The sequence below is a fragment of the Zea mays genome, chromosome 10 (assembly GCF_902167145.1).
Source record: "Zea mays cultivar B73 chromosome 10, Zm-B73-REFERENCE-NAM-5.0, whole genome shotgun sequence".
Classification (NCBI taxonomy): Eukaryota; Viridiplantae; Streptophyta; class Magnoliopsida; order Poales; family Poaceae; genus Zea; species Zea mays.
This window is the reverse complement of record NC_050105.1, coordinates 32,217,623-32,242,211: the sequence shown is the minus strand read 5'-3', so window position 1 is coordinate 32,242,211 and position 24,589 is coordinate 32,217,623. Positions and strand designations below refer to the sequence as shown.

The window sequence follows — 24,589 nt, the reverse complement described above, 5'->3', positions numbered from 1 at the left end:
ATGCAAGAAGAGAAAAGGGCAGTACATACTTCTTCTCTTACTGGTGCTATGAAGATTAAGGAAGTTCTAGAAGGGCATGAAATTTGGAGCAAAGTTGAGTTTAGGATGGAGCCAGATATTTTCAGAGCGATAGTAGCTTTCCTTAGAGCCGAGGATCTTCTACATGACACACGAGGTGTTACTGTTGAAGAACAGTTTGGCATGTTCATGTACATGATCTCGCATAATGCTACTAATCAAGATATGCAAAAATGGTTTCAACACAGTGGTGAAACCATTCACAGGAAGATAAATGAAGTCTTTGATATAATTCCAGCCTTGACAAGTAGGTTTGTAAAGCTTCCAAGTTCCGTACAAACTCACATCAAAATTGTAACTGACTCTCGTTTCATGCCTTTTTTCCAGGTAGACATAAAACAAAATAATTTCTAATTCCTTCTAAAGTTTTATGCCTCTAATTGTCTCTTTCCTAACATGCAGAATTGCATTAGTGCCATAGACGATACTCATATTCCTATCACTATTTCAGAAGACAAGGCTGCTCCATACAGAAATAGGAAGGGTCTTTATCCCATAATGTTATGGTAGCTTGCAATTTTAATCTAAACTTTACCTTCATTTCGTGTGGATGGGAAGGATCCGCATCAGATGCCGGGGTCCTTCGTTCAGCACTTGGCAGTGGATTCCATGTGCCAGAAGGTAAGTTTTATCTTATCGATGGTGGATATGCAAATACACCGTCATTCATTGCCCCTTATCGAGGAGTTCGGTGCCACTTAAGCGAGTTTAGGAGTCGACGTTCCTATGCCAACTACAAAGAGCTCTTTAACCATCGCCACACAATCCTTCGGAACCATATAGAGAGGGCTATAGGTGTCTTGAAGAAGAGGTTTCCTATTCTAAAAGTTGGAACTTTCTATCCTATTCAGTCTCAGGTTAAGATTCCAGCGGTAGTAGTTGTCTTTCATAATGTAATTAAACAGCATAATGGCCAGGAAGGGTGGCTAGATCACCTCCCAAGCAACATTGAACCGTCTCAATATGTCGATGTCCCGGAGGGAGAAGTCAACTACCCTACCGGCTCGGAGTCTGTTGATGGAAAGATTTTAAGGGATGACATTGCGATGCAGATGTGGGTTGCACACAATGTTTAGTTGATGTGATAGCACTTGTATCGTTATTTATGTACTTGATGCACCTAATATTTGTATCTTATTTATGTACTTCTTGCACACAATTTAATTTTTATGTGTAATTTAAAATAGTAATGGCAGAAGGGTTTAATTGAAGTATTAACTGAGCACAAGGTTGATGCCAGATTTAAGGGACAGAATGGTTGGAACTCAGATGGTTGGTGAAGCATCACTTGTAAGTTCAATGAGAAATTCCCCTCAGCACATTTCACAAAGCAACAACTTCAAGACAAGGAGAAAGATTTGAAAGCAAGCTACAAGGCCATAAGCAACGCAAAGAATGAGAGTGGTATAGGATGGAATGAGACTATGGGGATGATATTAGCTGAACCAGACTTGTGGGAGAAGTGTGCACGTGTAAGTTATTCTCTCTCTTTTGATAAAGTAGTATCATTCCAAAACATGCCTTCGTACTAAATATATGTTGTATTCAACAGAAATTCCCCAAATTAAAGAAGCATCGCAAGAATGGGTTTCCTCTGTTTAGGAGCTGTGAGGCCTTGTATGAAGGTAGTCATATATCTTTCGGACTTCTACTAAACAGATATGAGTTTTTATGAAGAAACACTTTGAATTTTTTATAGGGAGCATTGCTAGAGGTGACATGAGTTTCACTTCTACTGAACCGGTGCTACATGTAGCATCTGTTGATGAACCAGTGCTACATGTACCACGAGCGGGCAGCGAGATCAATGTTGCTGGACCAAGTGTGGGCAGTGAGACTAATGTTGCTGGACTAACTTTGGATCGAGAGGCTTGTGAAGTTTAGTCACCACCTTCTAGTACTTCAGTACATGGAAGCGGAAAAAAGAGGAAGAAAAGTCAACTTGCAAGTGTTTTGGATGACTATTTGGAGCACAAGAAGAACCAAACAAATAAGACTATGGAGGCGTTCCTTGAGAAGAAGACTCATGGAGAGGAGTCTATGGATAGGTGTACCACATATTTGAAGCTATGGAGGACTTGACAGATGAGGAGAAGGCCATTGCAGCAGAGGTGTTCAAAAATGAATTGAATCGGGAGATGTTTCTGAAGCTAACAATTCACAACGTGCGACTGATTTGGCTTCGGAGGAAGATAAGGTATGTGTATATATATGCCCTTCCTTCCTCTCTGAAAACAATTGTAAAGTCTAAAAAATCTTGTGTATTTACTTCCTTTCTAATTTCAGTAGGATTACATCTACCTGATAGATGGAGAAGGTGTGACGGATGGCTTCTGCAATATGGTCTCTGTAATGTTTTTTCCAACAAGATCTCTTTAGTTATTTTTTGATTCATGGAATTACTGTACTAAACCTGAAAAATGATTCATTTAATCTATTTTGACCAGTGAAGTTCTTGTTCTAAAACTGATAGTATGAGTTAACTTGTCTCCAGAACTGTGGTTGTTAAAACTAGTAGTGGTAAATAAGCCAGACTTTATCATTATGCTGTTGCTCTGAATATATTTGTATCACAAATAGAACAATTTTATTCCTTGAACAAATAGAACATTTTTGTATCACAAGTAGCTCAATTGTGCTTCATGCTAAAAAAAGTTCTAAGTTTGTTGTTTTTATTCCTTGCAGAAAATCGAGGTTTGCCACAGGAGCATCAGTCAGAGGCGCTTCATGTTAAGCATATAGGAATATTGGCTTTATTTGCTCTCTCACCATGTGCTAGCTGGCTAAGTAGTATTAGCATTGCTATTGGGTGCTATCTGCTGTCTTTTGGATGAAATCAAGCTATTATTTTGTTCTGCTAGTAGGCGCTATTCTGAATTTTCAAGTTCTCTAGAATTTTTACTCGAACCACAATTTGTATGGAGTTAAGAACTGTTCTACTTGTTCCATCAATATGTATGTAGGTTCTAATACATATTGTGGATCTGATACATATGTACACACTCTCATAATTCACTGGTTCATAAAAATTTAGAATACATGTGTGTTCAAACGTCCAGCTCTACTTTCTTTTTATTACTAAGTCTGTTATTCTATTTATACGTTCATTTATACATATGTCTGGAGTTATTCTATTTATACTGTGCATGGAGTTGTTCTATTTATACTCTTCTAACACATATCTCTTCTAACACATATTCTATTTATTCTTTTTTCCATCACCAAGTGCATGTTTGTCCCTCTTGCACTGCTTGTCTGTTACCTACAGCAATCTTTGTCAAATGGACACATGGAACCTATGCCCCACAGGACTGCACCACACGTAGGACAGGTAATGCAGGTATTGCCCCCGCTGGTTGTAGCTGGCCGGTGTGCAATTCACCAGGCTGCCAAACGAGCCCTAGATATCTCTGTACGCAGTTACTCCACAAACTTCAAGAAATTAGACCACAATGTGATTGATGTAGCAATTTAGATGAAAGGCAAATCAGGGCAATAAGAATGAGATGACAACTTTATGTTATTGTCAGTAATTTTGATTTTTCCTATATTGTTTTAAACTACGTTTAAACTTTGTTTAAAAGTTAAAACTTCATCCATTAGCGTTTCAATATTTTATCATTTTAATAACCTTGCACGATATGATTCATCCGGCCACCGCCCTCCCAGTTCTCCTTTGCCTGCATCTACCATGCTTCACAAAATACATCTTCTGCACCCATTGAGGATCTCCACAAAAATAAAAGAGATTGAGAATAATTATCAAGAACCATCAATGAAGTTAGCTTCAACAGTAGTTGAGTTCTTCACAGCTTCGATGACTACTTCGACCTTGTCGACAGCAATACCGCACCGCCACGCTGGCCTCCTTATCCGCGGCAATGGCCACACAACGCGCCTCCACAGCAGCAGCAGCGGCACGAGCCACGTCAACAACCTCGGCTACAACTTCGACCGTAGAAGTACGCTCCATTGCAAGGAGGCGCCACCTAGGGTTTCTACGGAGGGGGAGAAATCAGGAAGGAGGAGAGCGACGATAAAGCTCGTGGGTAGCTAACGGTGTGAGCTCAAGTACCATCTCCAAAGTGTCCCCAGCGGCTAATGGGTAGATCATGTCCATACCGACGTTTGCGGCATTTGGCCGTTGTCAACGTCTCCAAAGTGTCAAAGTCGTTCCCTACGTCATTTCGTCAAAATCGAGCACTGTCGTGTTCTTATCCGGTCCCGAACAAACAACCCCGCTTCTGCCGGCCGTTTTGGTACTTCTCTCTTTGTCTGCGCTTCCAACGGTAGCTAACTCCAAGGCAAGCATCCTTGGTCCATTGTTGGCCTCGCTCATCAATCAGCTGTGTCTCAGCAGGAGGCGTTGCGGCCATGGCGGCTTCGAAGCCCATCTTGTATAGCGCGTGGATCAGCTCCTGCTCCTTCCGAGTCCGGATCGCCCTCAACCTCAAAGGTAACTGGATCAAACCGCTGGCGCTTGTTTCCTGCTCCATAGATGACGGCGAATCTTGCCCAAAACAGGGGGTCTCGACGTCTCGTTCCCGGGAGATGGGGAGTTGGGGACAATGTGACCTTTTCTTGATCTATTAATCAGTTCGACAGATTTTAGGGGAATTTGATGGCTAGATACTAGGCCACCCTGATTTTAGACAGGCAGTACCTTTGGGGTTTGTCCGAATCTCTGGGCTCCAGTGTCCTGGCCACAGGGATGGCTCCTGTTATACCAGGTCCCTTGTTCTATTGGATAAAGCTGATAGAACATTCTTTCTGGTTAGGAACTAATCGATTTTCTCTCTAAACCCATCTAGGTTCTTTCTGGTAAATTAATGGACTTATGATTTGTGTGCTAATGAGATAAAGGAGGGAGAGAGAATATGGCAACCATGCCTTCGGGTCTGAGGGGGAGATGGTAGTTAGGGTTATAGATGGATTTGGTAGTTGAGTGCCTCCATCCTGACTCGTCTCTCGTCCTCGTTGCGCGTTTAGACCTTGGGGTAGAATATCGGCGGCCAGCGGCATAGTATTGTTAGGATCTACATGCACCATGGATGGATTCGGCGATTTTCAGTCATTGTGGTACTAGATAGGAGATCAAGTCCTTCCTGGTATGTGGCAGCTAGAATTAGCGAAAGCGCAGAAGCGTTGATTTGCATGCCGTCCCCTGCCTCATTAATATAGCGTCTGTGATCAATGGCCACAACCACGGGAGCAGGGCACAAGGTCGTTCTAGGCTAGGTCCCTTGACCGAGTCCGAGACCTTATCCAACAAAAACAAGTTGATCTTGATTAGTGCAAATCTTCACCTCTCTTTTGGCTGTATAGCTTGTGAGAAATGCATTATATATGGTAATGTTCTAATTAATTGATGGACATAAAAGAATTATATGTGTGCATCCAACTTAGTAGTAAAGTTCGGTAAATGCTGAGATGGTAGACTGGTCAAGTTTGACTGCATGTTGAAGCACGCAAGATTAGAGCTTCTTGTGTTGTTGCTTGTCCTTTAATCATTACTTTTTCTGTGAACTAATTGTTCCAGTTTCTCTGTGATGAAGGTGTGGATTATGAGTACAGGGCTGTGACAAGGAACGATCTAGGTTAGCCTACAAATATTCCTCTATTACATGAATCATCTTAATGGCTGAAAGGTGTAATACATGGATGGAAAGAAATGTTAACTAGTAAGTTGTTAACATTAACTACAATAGTTCCCATAATTGTGGCCCTATTGTAGATTACGAAAAGATCAATCCAATCAAGTATGTTCCAGCATTGGTTGATGGGGATTTTGTTGTTTCTGACTCCCTGGCAATCATATTGGTGAGCTATATTCTTCTGTAATTTCTTGATCTTTAAATTGAAACTTCAGTATTATTGACAAATTTCTTGCTTTCTGTTTAGTATCTTGAAGATAAATATCCTCAACACCCTCTTTTGCCTCAAGATCTCAAAAAGAAAGCTATAAATCTGCAGGTACCCAAATACTTGAGATGTTTATGAGGTTTTGAAATTACGAGACTATAGGATATTCAAGTATCGAATAAGATTTTCTTGCTGTATTTTGCAACTTTATTTGACTTTTGAGAGATCATGTATTTTGCACCTACTACTCACTTTTAAATAAAAAAATCAAGGAACAAAGATCCAACACGGTCCTAGGATCATTTCAGTTGTATACATCTAACATTGTAAATAGCCAATGCCATGTGGATGATGGATGTTTCTTACTTCCCTGCAGATTGCAAATATAGTTTGTTCAAGCATTCAACCTCTTCAATGTTATGCTGTAATTGTGGGTTCCTTCACAACCGGCAACTATTGGTGAAATATTATGTTTCTTTTATCAGTATTGATGTAACGATCTATGGTTTGTGCTATTCCCATGGTAGGGTCTGCTTGATGGCACCTTAGGCTCTAACCAGAGCCTTCAGATTGTTCGGAATTACACCGACAAGGGATTTAAAGGTGTGATTGGTTTGACTATGTAATTGAATTGTTTTTTGGTCATTGCATATCGTTCTTATTTGGGTACACCTCTGAAAATTAGGTAGAAATATGGTGTACCATAACAGATGTCATTTTCTTGTTTGTCAGTTTCTTTCTTTCATACTCTCGTGTCCTTACTTTTTGTTGCATACATTTTGTGTGCGCCCACTATGACTTTCCCCTGGATTGGCTCAGCAATCGAAAAACTTCTGGAAGGTTGTGACAGTAAATATGCTACTGGAGACGAAGTCCAACTGGTTAGTGCTTTAGACTAGTCCTGCAATCATCTTCCTTGTGCTTAAAAGGTTCCTGTTGCACTGGTTCTGCCCATCTGCTCTAGAGTGCTTCCTGAATTTATTTACTTGATGATCAATTTAATATGCTCCTTGATACTTAAATTACTGTGCTGTCTCGCATTGGATGTTACTGAATATCTGCTGCTGTGTGTTTTGTGCTCTTGGACAGGCAGATGTGTTTCTTGCGCCCCAGATGTATGCAGGCGTGACGCGCTTCGGAATTGATATGGTAACAATATGAAACCTGTCATCTACCTCTAGATGCTTGAGCAAACAATAAAACTAACGCACATAACTCGGTTCCTTGCTGCAGTCAAAGTACCCTCTTCTGGAGAGGTTCTACAAAGCCTATATGGAGATCCCAGCATTTCAAGTCGCGGTTCCTGAAAAACAGCCGGATGCGCCTGCGTCCCCATACTGAAACGGAGGCAGCAACCATATTGATATTCAAATTGATTTGGTTATCTTGGAATCATGTTGTATGTAGCATGACATAGAAGGCCACGATGTATGCCTATTTGTTTCGTACACATTCTGGTTTGTCCGAAGAATTTCACAGTAAATAAGGCCCGATGATTTGTGTAGTAGTGTTAATAGAAAAAAGAAACAGAATGCATGGCTCCTGTTGTACTACATATGCTAAAAAAATCTGCGATGCCAAATGCAAATGACTCCTCGTTGGACAGAGATGAGGCACCGACCAATTCAAATTAATTCATATCAAAACTGTAAGCTGATGAGGAGAGACAGGTGATATTAGCTGTTTGGTTTCATTTGGTTGCACATATATTAGGATGCGTTTGGTTGCAATGACAGGACGGGATGGGATGGGACGATCCCTTAAATTAGGTTGTTTGGTTCTGGGTCAAGGGTTGAGACAGTACTATCCAGTGTTGTCCCCTGTTGTCCCTTAAAATTGGAGGGACGAGAGAGAACGTCAGGGGATGATCTCGTCCTAGCTGTCCCACAACCAAACACATGCTTAATCTTATTTTATATGGGCTGCTGGGGCTTTTCCGAAGGCCCTAAAAACATAATTAACCATTTGTTTTCAGCATAAGCTATTACAGAGAGCTTCGTTTTAGGATGTAAATCTTTTCCTTATGATGAAGGCATACGAGATGAAGATATGATCTAAGGATGATAAGAATAAACGTCGAAGCTATCGCTAGATTGACAGCTTCGGCTTGTAATGAAGATGAAGTATGATGATGATACTGATCGAAGGAGAAAAAGACTACTTAGTTCTTAATGACTTATATTACGATTATAAGTGAATGTCGGGGACATAAATGTACTTTTACCCGGTCTACGTCCCGTGCCTATAAATAGATGAACAGTAGCACCGTACTGTTCACGCTGAATTGTAATATCCCTCGCATCAACACCTTCGAGCAAGCCGAAGGTATCATTATAATATAAATCTTGTTAATATTCATGTATGTTCTGTGAAATGAAAATACAAATGAATCAATAGGATACACTTGTTGTTTCCGTCTCTTTGTATTCTCGTTTATCTATAAGACGATGAAGGCATGTCCTTTATGACCTTTATCTGATGACCATTATGTCCATGAGGAGATAATGCTTCGAAAGACGAAGGTTTTTAATACTTAACAATTGTGTTGCCTTATTTTTTATTCACAGCATTTGAAAACAAGTGACTAACATTGGCTCTCACCTCCGGTGAACACACTTCCATAATCTTCGGCAAGCGTTCGCCTTCGTCATGCCGCCAAAGAAGGCAACAACGCTAGGGGTTGCTTTTTTGCAGCCACTGGACACCAATCAGGAGACGTTCTCACTGAGAGAAGCTAGGAGCCAGAAGAGAAAGGCTACCAGCCCAACACCTTAGGAGGAAGCGTTGGACCAGGAAATCAGAGACTTAGAAGCTATACATCACCAGGTGCAGAGGAAAAGGGAAAAGAAGCTTCGGCTAGCCGAACTTCAAAGGAAGATCGATGAAGCAGCTGAAGAAATGCGCCACATCGCACAGAACAATCAAGGACAAGTGCCTCAACACAGAGAGCTTCGTCAAGAAACTCCAATCAATGATGATGGATGGTATGATGATCTGTACCATGGTAATTTTGCTTTTGATGATGCTTCTCCCCTAGCAGTAGAGTTGCAGGCTACCCCATAACCACCTTCATACAAGCCGCCACATCTCCCCATGTATGATGGGCACTCCGACTCGAAGCAATTCCTCATGAACTATGAAGCAACCATATCATCTGTAAGGAAAATGGACCCCGGGCCTTTTGGCTAAGTAAGTTTTGGTGTTTGATGATTAACACAATCTGTGGACTAACATGTTTTCTAGTGTTTATGTTTGTAGTTCACAGGATGCAAGAATTACTTGGACTAAGGAATTGAGGAAAGCAACACCTCAAAAGAAGACATTAAGAAGATCAAGAAAAGTCCAAGAAAGGAGGCGTGTGCTGCCTGCGGACTGTCTGTGCGTGGAGCACCGGACTGTCCGGTGGCACACCGGACTGTCCGGTGCCCACACGCCGGACTGTCCGGTGCACCTGGGAACTGCAGCCCAACGGCTAGTTCCAGGTGGCACCCGGAGCCTGCGGCGCCAACGGTCACCTGCTCTGACAGGAGTTAGACAGGCAACGGCTAGGCGCACCGGACAGGCTACAGTGCGCTGTCCGGTGTGCCGCAGAGAGCAGCAGCTTTTCTCCAACGGCTACAATTGTGTTGGGGGCTATAAATACACCCCCAACCGGCCATTCTCAAGTGTGGGAGCCCAAGCAACATACCAAGCAATATTGTAGACATTCCCAAGTGCTCTTACACCCAAGTGCTTAATAGAATCACTCGGTGATTAGCGTAGGTGCTTTGCGAAGTGCTTAAGTTAGTTAGACCGCTCTAGCGCTTGCTCTAGGTGAACCCTAGTTAGTTGAGTGAGTTTGGACAAACCACACAACCCCTCGGCTCTTGCGTGAGTCGTTGAAATTGTACCGAGTGGGGCGAGAGTCTTGCGAGACCGTGACAACCGTGTTTGTGTCACGGCCGCCATCGTGTACCGGAGGGAACGAGGCCCGCGGCGTTTCGGCCGGAAGCTCGATAGTGGAGACGGCGGGGAGCGTCCGAGAGGAGCCGGAAGCGGAGCACCACTTGCGTGTGGAGAAGGCCCGTGGCTCTCTACGGAGTTACTCGACCGAAGGTGCTTGGCCCTCGCGTGGGCTTCCCTTTGCGTAGGGGCACCAACGAGGATTAGTCGGAACCTTGCATGGTTCCGGATACCTCGGTAAAAATACCGGCGTCGTCCACGAGAGTTTGCATCTCTACTTTGCTCTTTAAGTTTCCGCATTTATATTAAGCATTTAAGTTCCAATCTTGTATTCATACCTATATAGTGTAGATTGGAACTTAGCCTTTGCGGTAGAGATAGCAACACTTAGACAAAACCTAGTTTGCACATTCTAGTTTGTTTATTTGCATAGGTTTTGCTCTAGGGATTTAATTGTGGCCTAGTTCAGTGAAAGTTTTAGGAGTCCTAATTCACCCCCCCCTCTTAGGCGTCTCCCGTTTCCTACAAGTGGTATCGGAGCCTGGTTTGGCTCATTTGAAACGTTTTAGCTTCACCGCTAAAAGAGCCGACGCTTTTTAGAGGAAGGGATGGATACCCATAGGCCACCACATTTCGACGGCACTAACTTTCCCTATTATAGTGCTAGAATGGCTTGCTACCTAGAGGCCGTTGATCTAGGTGTTTGGAGAGTCACTCGTGACGGGATGAAACCCCTCACGAATCCCGAGAAACCAACCACGAGTGAGGAAAAAGAAATTCACTTAAATGCTAGAGCCAAAAATTGCTTGTATGAATCTCTTAGCATGGATATTTTTAATCAAGTATTTACCTTGAAAACTGCTAATGAGATTTGGCTAAAATTGCATGAGCTTCATGACGGCACAACTAATGTCCGTGAGCAAAAACATTGCCTAGTCTTAAATGAGTACAATTCTTTTGCTATGAAAGATGATGAGCTTGTTAGAGATATGTATTCTCGTTTGAATCTAATTATAAATGAGCTCAACTCTATTGGCATTAATAAGCTAGGTGATGCGGACATTGTAAGGAAGATTATCTCCCTGCTACCTCAACAAAGATATGGGAGCATCATCACCATCCTTCACAACATGGAGGACTTGAGCAACATGACCCCGACCATTGTGATTGGGAAAATCGCGGCCTTTGAAATGTCGCGAAAAATGTGTCGGGGAGAGGAGCCAACTTCCTCAAGGCCATATGCTTTTGCATGTGATGAGAGGAAGGGTAAAAAGAAGGCTTCCACACCAAGTTCCTCAAGTGAAGAAGAGGAAGAAGAAGAAAGTGATGATAATGAAGATAATCAACCATGCACATCATCCTCCGAGGACGAAGAAACAATCCGACGCGTCGGAAAGGTAATGGGGATGATCCGCAAGATTAATCTAATGGGTGTGCCCCTGCAGGTCGAAGATATTCTCTTTAACATTGACAGGAAAAAGCAAAGAAAGAGAGGATGCTTCGCATGTGGGGAGAAGGGCCACTTCAGGGACAGCTGTCCAACTATGGCCAAACCCAAAAAGGAGAGGAGCAAAGGCAAGGCGCTAACAAGCGTTAGAACTTGGGATGACTCTTCAAGTGAAGATGAACCTCCAAGGACGCGCAGCCACCGGTCCTCATCACGCTCATCACGGTCATCACACAAATGCCTTATGGCAAGAGGTAACAAAAGCATTCCATCCTCTAGTGATGAAAGTAGTAGTGATGATGAAGGTGAGGGAAAGCCCTCCGTAGATGAGCTTGCGGAAGCCGTTGAATTTTTCCAGGATGTTTGCACTAAGCAAAAAGCTCAACTTAAAACCTTGAAAAATAAGTTGGTTAGCTCTCAAAATGATTACAAAGGTTTGCTAGAAAAATTTGAAACTTTTGCAAACTTAAATAGTGAGCTGTCAACTAAAATTGAGCTATTGGAGTCCAGTGCTCCATCCACTGCTACCGATGATGGTCTTTTTAAAAAGAATGAAAAACTTAAGGCTAAGTTAGCTAGCTCCCAAAATACCATTGAAAATTTGCTTGAGAAAATGGAAATTCTTAGCATACACAATGATGAGCTAACTACTAAGCTAGAAAATATTGGTAGCACCCCAGTAGCATCTCTAGTTAAAATTCCTGAAATTATTAAAAAGGATGCTTCTACTTCTTGCTTTGATTTAATTAATGACACTAACCCCTGCAACCAAGTTCTTGTTGAGAATATTGTTATAGAAACATGTTCGGATGAGGTTGCAAAGGAAAATGAGCAATTAAGGCAAGAAGTAGCCCGTCTTGGCAAGGCTTTGTATGAAAAGAAAGGCAAAGCCAAACAAATCCAACCTCCACAGGATAACACCACTGCGGGAGTGAACAAGCCTATGGAGGGAGAAACCGTGATTTGTAGGTTATGCCACAAGGAAGGCCACAAGTCTTTCCAATGCAAGACGATGACCGGAGATAAGCAAAGGCAAAAGCTCAAGCAAAAGCCATCAAGCAAAATCTCCAACACCTACATCAAAAAGGTGGACAAAAAGGCTGCTACACCATATTTGATCAAGAAGAAAAAGAATGGAAAGGTGATAGCAATCAAGGCCAACAAGCAAGCCAACAAAGGAAAGGGGGCCAAACGCATCTGGGTGCCAAAGGAAATTATTTCAACCATGAGAAGCACCAAGAAGGTTTGGATCCCGAAAGGGAAGTGAGTGGACCAAAGGTCGTCAGGAAATTTGGAGACTTGGCAAAGATGGGATGTATATCATGGGATACATCATAATAGATAGAGTTTATTGCCAAGTGGATTAGTAAAAGACTTTGGACCCAAATTTCCCCACCCATGACTAAGGTAACTAGATTTATTGTATTTACTATTCTCAGATATGCGTATCTATTTTCTTGTATCTAGCTCTACCTTTCATGCCTAGTATTACATTTGATGTTTACTTTTATGCATACTAGGCAAATCACATGGTAGGATTGCTTGCTTTCAATTTATATCCTAAGCAAACCTACATGGCTTAAAACGTTTATTTAAGCACGGCACATAGCTTCTACATCACTTCATAGTAAATGATACATCATTTGATAACTATGAATTCTAGTAGTGGTAAAACACTCATATCTTTCATTTGGTATCATTTAACTTATATGTGCCAAAGCTCGGATTATGGATAACCTGCCCCTCTTGATATCAAATCAAAGTGCATGTCTCCTACAAGTATTCAAAAACTTGTATGCACATCTTTAGGGGGAGATTACTCTATAATCTAAGACTTTGAGACTAACACTCCTTTCAAGTCTATTTTCCTGTGATAGTCTCATTGTAAGGAAAATGAAGTCCCCGGAGAAAGACAACAATCTTCCACTGCATATCTCCAAGAACTGTCATTGTACATCTTTTACACGTCTTCTCCGACATTTGGTTAGACTACCATTTCATATCTTATACTTCCTTGTTGCTATAAATGCATAAGTGGTTCAATCATATTTTGTTATCTCTGCATAAGGGAAGTTAGTCTATTCAAATCATGACTTGCTCCTCTAATTTTCACATGCTTTTAATTTCTTCCTTTTCGGTGGTTGATTCCAAAGGGGGAGAATTTTAGGGACCAAAGCAATGAAAAATGTATCAAACACCAAACACCACCAATTTAAAATTTTAAAAAATTCTGCAAGTGCCCTGTCAAGTGGTTTTGGTTATTTGGTCCAAAATAGGAAGTAAGTGAATTATGGAGTTAGGGGGAGGCTTAAGTCCATAATATCACATTAAGGGGACAATCATGCATCCTAGCAAGTAGATTGCATATTTACATTCAAATACTTGTATTATTTGCTTGCTTTGGTTGTGTTGTCATCAATCACCAAAAAGGGGGAGATTGTAAGGAAAATGGACCCCGGGCCTTTTGGCTAAGTAAGTTTTGGTGTTTGATGATTAACACAATCTGTGGACTAACATGTTTTCTAGTGTTTATGTTTGTAGTTCACAGGATGCAAGAATTACTTGGACTAAGGAATTGAGGAAAGCAACACCTCAAAAGAAGACATTAAGAAGATCAAGAAAAGTCCAAGAAAGGAGGCGTGTGCTGCCTGCGGACTGTCTGTGCGTGGAGCACCGGACTGTCCGGTGGCACACCGGACTGTCCGGTGCCCACACGCCGGACAGTCCGGTGCACCTGGGAACTGCAGCCCAACGGCTAGTTCCAGGTGGCACCCGGAGCCTGCGGCGCCAACAGTCACCTGCTCTGACAGGAGTCAGACAGGCAACGGCTAGGCGCACCGGACAGGCTACAGTGCGCTGTCCGGTGCACCACCGGACTGTCCGGTGCACACCGGACTGTCCGGTGTGCCGCAGAGAGCAGCAGCTTTTCTCCAACGGCTACAATTGTGTTGGGGGCTATAAATACACCCCAACCGGCCATTCTCAAGTGTGGGAGCCCAAGCAACATACCAAGCAATATTGTAGACATTCCCAAGTGCTCTTACACCCAAGTGCTTAATAGAATCACTCGGTGATTAGCGTAGGTGCTTTGCGAAGTGCTTAAGTTAGTTAGACCGCTCTAGCGCTTGCTCTAGGTGAACCCTAGTTAGTTGAGTGAGTTTAGACAAACGACACAACCCCTCGGCTCTTGCGTGAGTCGTTGAAATTGTACCGAGTGGGGCGAGAGTCTTGCGAGACCGTGACAACCGTGTTTGTGTCACGGCCGCCATTGTGTACCGGAGGGAACGAGGCCCGCGGCGTTTCGGCCGGAAGCTCGATAGTGGAGATGGCGGGGAGCGTCCGAGAGGAGCCGGAAGCGGAGCACCACTTGCGTGTGGAGAAGGCCCGTGGCTCTCTACGGAGTTACTCGACCGAAGGTGCTTGGCCCTCGCGTGGGCTTCCCTTTGCGTAGGGGCACCAACGAGGATTAGTCGGAACCTTGCATGGTTCCGGATACCTCGGTAAAAATACCGGCGTCGTCCACGAGAGTTTGCATCTCTACTTTGCTCTTTAAGTTTCCGCATTTATATTAAGCATTTAAGTTCCAATCTTGTATTCATACCTATATAGTGTAGATTGGAACTTAGCCTTTGCGGTAGAGATAGCAACACTTAGACAAAACCTAGTTTGCACATTCTAGTTTGTTTATTTGCATAGGTTTTGCTCTAGGGATTTAATTGTGGCCTAGTTCAGTGAAAGTTTTAGGAGTCCTAATTCACCCCCCCCCTCTTAGGCGTCTCCCGTTTCCTACATCATCATATGGTGGCAACATTGCTGTCGTGGCAAAGTCCTTCGTCATGGCAGTCAGGAGTGTGGCTCAAACTTGGTATTCTTCTCTTCGACCGGGAACAATTACATCATGGCAGAAGCTAAAGGATATGCTAGTCACAAGCTTCCAGGGTTTCCAAACGAAGCTAGTGACCGCTCAAGCTCTATTCCAGTGCACGCAAGACCATGATGAGTACTTACAGGCATACGTCTGAAGGTTCTTGCGGCTAAGAGCCCAGGCGCCAACGGTGCCTAATGAAATTGTCATCGAAGCCATGATCAAGGAGCTCCGACCAGGACCGACAACACAATATTTTGCAAGGAAGCCGCCACAAACCTTGGAGAAGCTTCTCCAGAAGATGGATGAGTCCATCCGAGCTTACAATGATTTTCGCCAGAGAAGGGAGGAAGCTTACAGGTATTCTAAGATGACTAGGGGCTTCGGAGGAAGACTCCACCCCAGGCATGTCAGAACGATCCACAATCCCAACACAAATGACGACAGGGAAAATCATACCCAGAGCAGCCAGCAAAGCTCGCAATCTTCGGGAATGCAGGAAGCTTCCTACAGGCCACCAGCCCCGAGAGGTAGAGGGGTGAGGAACTTCGGAGGAAGGTTTGGTACTCAACCCAGGATATTGTTCTTCTTATTCTGTGGGGAGGATAAGGGACACACGACAAGGACGTGCCATGTCACGATCCAAAAGCAGAAGGAGATTGCTAAAGCCGAAGCACAGCAAAACCAACCGAAGCAGGTCTTGCATAGTACTTCATGCTATTCCCCATATATCCATGAGTATGTGGGCAATCAGCAACCTACAGCGTCCGTTGATTCGGCGAGTCATTCCCAAGCTTCTTAGGCTCAGTTGCCACCACCACCACCACTAGCGCCTACCTTTGTCCATAATCAACAACCAGAAGGGCATCGTCAGGCGTAGCAAAAACGTGATACTAGGGAGGAGTCCAAAGCTCGCACAATCAACAACACTGTGCCCGAGTCAAGGCACATCTACTGAAAGTAGCACAACACTCCGACTAGAGAGTGTCCTAATCCAATGTATTTTTACCTTTTTGCCTTTATACTTTATCCTAAAAAGACAATACAAGGAGGTTTAATCTTCAGCTTGATGTAATAAGTCTGTGGTTACAACATCGAGTGTAACAAAAAAGGATCAAGAAGCTCCAAAGCCATTCCTAAGGGAATGCAGAGCTAAGTTACCACCTAAGTGAAAGGTGAAGAAGCTCCAGAGTCGTTCATAAGGGGATGCAGAGCTTAAATGCCACATAAGTCAAAGTGAAGAAGCTCCAAAGTCATTCCTAAGGGGATGTAGAGCTTAGCTCCAAAGTCGTTCCTAAGGGAATGCAGAGCTGAAATACCACCTAAGAAAAAGGTGAAGAGACTCCAAAGTCGTTCCTAAGGTGATGCAGAGTCTTATCTTTTATGTTTCGTGTGCCAACATCATTTGCATCACGCCATCACATCATATTGCATCATGACATCACATCATACATCATTTTGCATCAACAAAAGCAGTGAAAAAACGAGGATTCCTCCTTCAGCTTCGGCAAAGACTCATGAAAGAGTATTAAGGATGCACAGTTCATGCTTGTGGCAGTACTGCCATGCGAAGTTTGTGCTTCTGACAATACTATTCCTACGCAACGTCTACAACAAGAATCAAACATCATACAGTAGCTTCGGCAAAGAAGGGGGATTTTTTTCTGAAGCGTGAAAAGAAGGGAAGGTGTTTTTTCGCCGCCGGCTCAAAAACGGTATGTACGAAGGTTCCACGCTTCATAAAGAAATATATTACATCAACATACATACAAATTGTTTACAAGTGTTTCTTACAAAACCAGGAATCATGTTCAAGGACATTAAACTAGCAAAAATACAAAGTTTTAGTCTTTCCTAAGGACTTTGTCGGCAGCTTCGTTCAAAAGCCTATCGATGGCTTCGTCAATAGCATCATTAGCAATTTTAATTATATTGAGTGCCTCTTTGACGGATGGGTGTCACACCCGAGTTTTAGGGGTCCGAAACCCGGGCGCGAAATAATCAGCAATTGTGCTGGGACCAAGTCTCACACATATGATGAATCATGGTACAGAAATGAATGTCACATCTTTACTATATAATAGGAGTTCTGTACAAAATAAATAAATAATTACATCATAAGGAGACGACGATCCAACAACAGCCTAGACCTCTCACAAACTCGTCACAACATCCTCCATGCGCCGCATCCTGCGGTACCTGTTCTTAACCTGTGGGGGTGTGAGATAGCAAGAGTGAGCTCACATACATTCATCGCTCAACAAGTTATGGGGAATAATGTGCATGAACGCGCCAAAGGTGGGAGCTCACGTGAAGTGTAAGGCTTTCCAAAGAGAATGGTTAGAGCTGAGTATTGCTTTTATAGTTGGTCAAAATTTTATTAGTAATTACTAAGTATAAGTAAATACCAACCCAATTAAGTAGTAGAACAAAAGTGATAACAACACCTGCGATGCAATGCATATGATAAAATGAATTTAGTTCCATAAATTAATCATGTGAGGGTCCGAGCTGCTCATGACCGTGAGCACGGCTGATATACCAGTTTTACACTATGCAGAGGTTGCGCATCTTTAGCCATAAGTCATGTTACCCATCTGCCAAGAGAAGGCCACTCACATACACCTTTATCAAGGAGGCGAGGCAGCGTAACACTACGAGGCCATTAAAAAGTTCCACTAGCTTCAGAGAACCCGCTACAATTTCTAGGAAGCTCCAATGCAGGGATCCCACGCCTGACCGCCATCGCAGCAAAATCAACCCAAGGACCTCCCTACACTGACCACTCCCCTACTGCCCTTGCCCCTTTCGGGTAAGGTAGTCCTTAACTAGCTTTCCTAATTAGTCAGCCAAGGGCGTCCCATACCACCCTTGTGGTAGCACTGTTTTCCCGGGTGGTTCTCCATGTTCCAATTAACATAATGATCTTACCATGAACAGTAAATAACAACTAATAATAAAAGTATAATCATGAATAATGTGTATCTCTATACCCAAAACCACATAAAGCAATATCAGGTACTACCCAAAAATTTAGTGGTAAACAAGGTATAAAGATAGTCAAACTAGGGTAACCTATTGGGTCCCATCAAAATTAACCTATGCAGATCATTATGATTAATAAGAACATGATTGGGTAAAAAGAAGTGATAAAGGGCACAACTTGCCTGGGACTTGAGATTCTAGGTACCAGGATGATCTTCAGGTGACTCGTGACCTCACAGCTAAACGTAGCAATACAGACAAACATGGTATAGGCAAAATTAACATCACATCAATCATAAGCACAAACAGAATAATAATAATCTACGCTTTGCTACGAGATCGTGGGCGTGAGAATTACTAAATCCGAAGTTATGGTTGAAGAGTTATGATTTATGGAAGATCTATGTGATTTAAATATTAAACTATATTATAAATTGATTAGTATTTACCATATGAGAGAATATTCCATAATAATTAACCCAACTTTAATCTTAATTATAACTTGACTAGATATCATATTTTAATCAAATTATAATTATGGATAGTTTAGCTTTGGTTTAGAAAAGTTAATCTAGTAGACATAGGATAAATAAACTTCAAACTATAGAAGTATGTGACATTGTATAATTTATGTTGTTAATGCGTAGAAAATATTTTTATGAAGCTAACGCAACTGGAACGGGTCAAATCGGAATTAAAACGAAGAAGTTATGGATTTCCGAAGTTTTAAGTGTTGAATTAGAAGAAACTAAGTGCATAATTTTTAAATCTAAGTTTCATAACAAAGTAAGGTTTCTAGATGATAAACAATACTATTATGAATTTAATGCAATTGGATTGGATCAATTTGGAGTTAAAATAAATTAAATATGAATTAAACAAATTTCAAGATTTATTTTTAATACTAAAATCCCATTTTCCTTATTAAATTCTGAATTTCCAATGGGTTCTGGACTGCTGACGCTATTATCAGAGAATCCAGGGTCCAACTCATAAATATGAGGACCTATCTGCTACTGTCTTTGTGTCCTAGTGGATGGCGGGTTGATTCGTATAAAGAGCAGGGGCTCTTTTGCAAAACCGGCGCACCGAAAGGGTATTCGCAAATTCTGGCCCTTGGATCTGTTCTCAAGGGACCAGATTAGATCAGCATATTATGCGAACCGGTATTCAATCCGAGCCGTCAAACTAGTGATCGGGGGTCCAGATTTAATAACGCTCTCATTCGACTTTCACCAACCCGATTCTAGATCAATGGTCCCGATCTGACCTGACCAAACCAGTACCTCCTGTCTCATCATGGCCGTTGGTTAAAAGATCAACGCACCAGGCGCGTCCTCTGCCTTCAACCGAGCCATGGTGGTGCAGCGTACCCCACGGTGGCGATGCCGCCGGAGTAGTGCCGAATCACGCGCCATGGCACTACCCAACGATTCGTATGGCTCAACGCGGAGACTATGGGGTTGCAAACTCATAGGGGCTACTTACTTGCCACAAAATCGGTTGGCTTGAGCTGGCCACAATAGGCGGTGCCTTGGTGTCTCCGGTGAGCAATCACCGGTGGTCTGGTGGTTCTCCCTGTTGGGGCGAAGGCAAAGACGCCACCCCTCGCTCGAAGTCTTCGCTGATAACCGCTGGTCAGACAGGGACAGAACAGGCAGGGACACCCTTCGCTTGATCGGCACCAGACGAAGACCGGCGACGAAGTCATCCCACAGTGCGGCCTCGTCCAACTCAGAGGCCCACGTGCGTTCCGGCCCATTGTAACGGGCCCTGCGTGGCCGCCGCGAGTTACGGGCCTGATCTGTAAAGGCATCCCTGTAATTACAGTCTGTAACCCCACTTTATGGGAATATTCTGGGGATAACCTAGGTAGCTGAGGGCACATGCATCCTTAGCACAAGGCGCTGGGCGCTCAGGTACCTATAAATACGCCCGCACAGTGCCCGTGGGAGGGCAGATTAACAGAGCTATTGCCTCCTAGCATGTAACCCTGTTGTCACCACTGTTCACCCTTGTTGGCCTCCTTGCGATTGAGAGCAAGTTCCAACATTTGGCGCCCACCGTTCGTGCTACGACAAAACCACCCGCGATGGCACCCAAGAGAGCTAACCCGAAGGCTGACGAGGCTGCGAAGGCAGCACTGCTCGCCGCAAGAAAGGGCAAGGCCCTCGCCCTCACCCAATCCACCCACCAAGAGCCCACTGAAGACAATGTTCCCCGCACCTGCGAAGACGACACCTTCCGCACCTGCGGGCCCGAAGGACTAAGGATGTAAATGGTCGGTAAAATTCGGTAAATTTCCGGTACCGTTTACCAGATTTCTCCGGCCGTTTTCAGATTTTTCGGGATATACGGAAAACGGGACGGAAACGGGATGTGTTATTACGAAAACGGTACGGTAAACGATGAGACATATTTACCGTCCGTTTTCGGAATTTTCGGGAAAATCCGGTATTTTCCCATATTTTAACCGTATTTTCCCGGTCCACCAAAAAAACAAAGGAGGCAAGAACTATACCCGTTAGGGTTTAGAGATTAGGGTTTTAGATGTCATAGAAGATATATCAAGTGATCCAGACGACATGCTACATGATTTCTAGTTTATGTATCATGTGTTTAAGACTTATATACTATATGGTTAAAACTTTAGTGAACATGTATGATCATTTATGTGTGGTCATGACTATGTATTGTATATTTGTGTGGTTGAGACTTGTATGTGAATGTGAATGAGCAATCGTGTTTTAAGACTTATGCGTTGTGTGTTAAAATTTAAGAGTGGACATGTATGAGTGTATGACCAATTATATGTGGACAAGATTGTGTTTTGTGTACTTTTGTGAATGAGACTTATATGTGGATGTGAATGAACATATGTGTGGTTAGAATTTGTTTATTGTGAGCTTTTCCGATTACAGTTATCGTTTCCCAATCAATTTCGAGCTATTTTGCTCGGATTTATCCGTTTTCGATATACCGGAATTTACCGACCGTTATCCGTTTTCGACTTTCCCGTTTACCGATTCCGACCGAACAAAAATTTATGCGGGTGAAAACGGTGAGCGGTTTTTTCCGACCGTTACTGACCGTTTTCATCCTTACGAAGGACAATCGCAGCCGCCCCCAGGCTTCGCCCCACTGGAAGGCGCGGACCTCACCGAGGACGGTGAGGTCCTCGGCGTCTCAACGGAAGAACAGCTACAGCTGCGCGCCCTGCGCCTCAAGAACCGCAATCTCCAGAGGCAGAAAGAGATAATGGAGGCCAAGCGCCAGCGTGTGTCCGCACTAGCCAAAGTGCGGCAAATGATACGCGACGAGGAGCAGAAGGCCCAAGACCTCGAGCGCGAGATCGCGCTGATGCAGCGCGAAGGCCACCTTGGCCTGCAGCAAGAGCCACCCCTCCAGCAGCGCGCACAACCGGAAGACACGCGCGAAGGCCACCTCGGCCTGCAGCATGGGCCACCCCTGCAACACCGAGCACAGCCGGAAAACCCGCGTTTCCCCCAGCGTGACTACACCTTCCAGCACGGCGCGCCATTCCAAGGGGTCAACTACCTCGACGAGCGAAGTCCCCTGGCGCCACACCTGCAAGTGACGCCTTGGCCAGCTAACTTCCGAGCAGGGACCTATCCCAAGTACAACGGCAGCACCGACCCGGCGCAATACATAATGAGTTATCAGGTCGCCGTTGCATCCGCCGGAGGGGACGACGCCACAATGGCGAAGTCTTTCATCATCGCCCTAGAGGGCCCAGCACTCACCTGGTTCAACAGATTGCCTCCGCTGTCCATTGATTCATGGAGAAGTCTCAGGGACAAGTTCCTGCTCAACTTCCAAGGGTACCGCCCAGACACCGACGCCTTGGCCGAGCTCTCGCTTTGCAAGCAGCTGGAAAAGGAGACTCTGTGGGAGTATTACCGCAAATTCTTAACGCTCAAGTCACAGCCGCCCTTCGTCGATGATCAGATCGCTATCCACTACGCCATCAGTGGCCTTCGTGCCGGCGTCCTCTACAGCCACTGTATCAGAGATCCACCCAAGAACCTCCAGGAGCTATATCAGCTCTTTGAAAAATATGCCAAATCCGAAGAGCTCCACCAGCGCAAGGTTGAGTCACAGCGGAAACCCAAAGATGCCCCGCAGTCCAGCCGCACGTGGACGAGGACTCCGCAGCCAGACTCCGGCCGAGACGGCCACAGTCAGCAGCAAGTGCACAACATCGCCAACCAGCAGCCCGCTGCTGACCCCCCTCGTCGCCAGGAATATCCCCCCTAGGGCCGCGGAAATGGAACTCGTGGCAGGGGCCGAGGGCGCGCACAACCGCCGCGCCGATTCTACTGCCTTTTCCACAGCGAAGACTGCGCCCACCAAACCAAAGATTGCCCCGAAACGAAGGCCACCAGAGACAGAATGGCGCGGGCGCAGCCAGCCGACAATCCCAGAATTGTCGCGCATAATTACCAGCCACCCTCTCCACCATATATCCACGCTCCCGCCCCGCATCCACCGCACCACGCTTACCAACACCATCAGGAAGTACAAATCGTACCTCCTCCACCCCCACCACCACACCAGCAACATCAAAACATCCCCATGCCCCAAAGCAGGAAGACTTTGCCGATCAACCATATCGCGGAGTCATTCACATGATAACGGGGGGTCCAGCACTGACTTCGACACCAAGCGGCAGAAGCAGGACCATTACCGCATCATCAACCATGTCGCCGTCACTGGCCCAGTCGTGCAGACAAAGTGGTCCCACATACCGCTAACCTTCGACGCACGAGACGTCGACCTCCACAGCGCCCCCCACATCGACGCTATGGTCATCAATTGCAGCGTGGCAGGCTGGGACTTACACAAAGTCCTAGTCGACAACGGCAGTCAGGCGGACATCATCTTCCTCCACGCCTTCGACCGTATGGGTATAAGCCACAGCCTGCTCAAGCCTTCGGACAACCCGTTGTATGGCTTCGGCGGCAAGGGCACCTTTCTCGTTGGCAAAATAGAGTTGCCCCTCTCCTTCGGTGTAGCACCCAATGCCCGAAGTGAGCAAGTAACCTTCGATATCGTCGACATGGTATATCCATACAACGCCATCATGGGCCGGGGCTCCATCAATAAGTTTGAAGCTGCCATCCACGGACTGTACCTATGTATGAAGATACCAGGTCCGCTAGGCGCTATTACGGTCTTCGGCAACCAGCAGACGGCGCGCAACATAGAGCGGGACTTCGTGCCCGGTCAGAGGAACGTGCACTGTCTCACGACCCAGTGCGAGGTCCCTGCGCCCGCCAGCCCAACCGATAAACAGCACGACAAGGCACAACTGCAGAGCCAAGACGGGACCAAGACTGTCCCCCTCGATCAGGCCACGCCCAAGCAGACAGTCACTATCAGCGAAGACCTTACCTCACATGAAGAAGAGAAGCTTCTCCGCTGCCTGTCCAAGAATAAAGATGTCTTCACCTGGTCCGCCCTCGACCTGGTCGGAGTCAGCCGATCCATAATTGAGCACAGCTTGGGAATTGACCCTTCGGTGCGACCAAAAAAGCAAAGGCTTCGCAAAATGTCCGACGAAAAGACAGAGGCCGCCAAGGCGGAGGTGCACCGCCTCCTAGAGGCTAAATTCATCGAGCCAGTGGCCTACCCCACATGGCTCTCCAATGTTGTAATGGTGCAGAAAAAAAGCGGGAAATGGCGAATGTGCATAGACTTCACCAGTCTCAATAAGGCCTGCCCAAAGGACAATTTCCCGTTGCCACGGATCGACAAAATAGTCGATAGCGCGGCCGGATGCGAGGTCATGTCACTCCTCGACTGCTTCTCCGGATATCACCAGATATACATGAAGGAGGAAGACAAGGCTAGCACCAGCTTTATAACACCCTTCGGCACATATTGCTTCATCAGAATGCCGGAGGGACTCAAGAATGCCGGGTCCACCTTCTCCAGACTCACCAAAACAGTACTCGAAGGGCAGGTTGGCAGAATATATTTACATATGTGGACGACATCGTCATCGCCAGCAAGAATAAGGAGGACCATCTCACCGACCTCGCCGAGACATTTGCGAACATGCGAGATGCACGACTCCGCCTAAACCCGGAAAAGTGCGTCTTCGGTGTTCGCCAGGGCAAGATATTGGGCTACCTGGTATCACACCGCGGCATCGAGGCCAACCCAACCAAGATCCAGGCCATCGTAGACATGTCGCCTCCGCAGTCCGCCAGGGACGTCCAGCGTCTGACAGGCAGATTGGCCGCTCTCAACAGATTCATCTCCAGGTCCGCCGAGCGAAGTCTCCCCTTCCTCAAAACACTCCGCGGTGTGAAAGACTTCGCCTGGGGACCGGAGCAGGCAGCGGCCTTCGCCTCACTAAAACAGTACCTGTCGGAGCTGGCCAT

General features: G+C 45.0%; 1 protein-coding gene and 1 pseudogene across 4 annotated transcripts; both read left to right on the top strand.

Moving 5' to 3' along the window:
* On the top strand, positions 1–3,048 carry LOC103640998 (uncharacterized; annotated as a pseudogene).
* Positions 3,049–4,067: 1,019 nt separating this feature from the next.
* LOC100283891 (Glutathione S-transferase) lies at positions 4,068–7,620 on the top strand. Of its 4 annotated transcripts, none has more exons than XM_008663775.4 (10): positions 4,068–4,367; positions 4,439–4,534; positions 5,634–5,675; positions 5,813–5,898; positions 5,980–6,051; positions 6,317–6,370; positions 6,468–6,543; positions 6,760–6,821; positions 7,030–7,089; positions 7,174–7,522. In XM_008663775.4, exons 2-10 carry the CDS (start codon positions 4,453–4,455, stop codon positions 7,279–7,281), a joined length of 642 nt encoding a protein of 213 aa, XP_008661997.1. In that variant the 5' UTR covers positions 4,068–4,367; positions 4,439–4,452; the 3' UTR covers positions 7,282–7,522. The 4 variants fall into 4 exon arrangements, with proteins under 4 accessions (XP_008661997.1, XP_008661996.1, NP_001399606.1 ...); XM_008663774.4 differs by having other exon boundaries at positions 4,436–4,534; NM_001412677.1 differs by having other exon boundaries at positions 4,148–4,337; positions 7,174–7,620.
* The last annotated feature ends 16,969 nt before the right edge of the window (positions 7,621–24,589 follow it).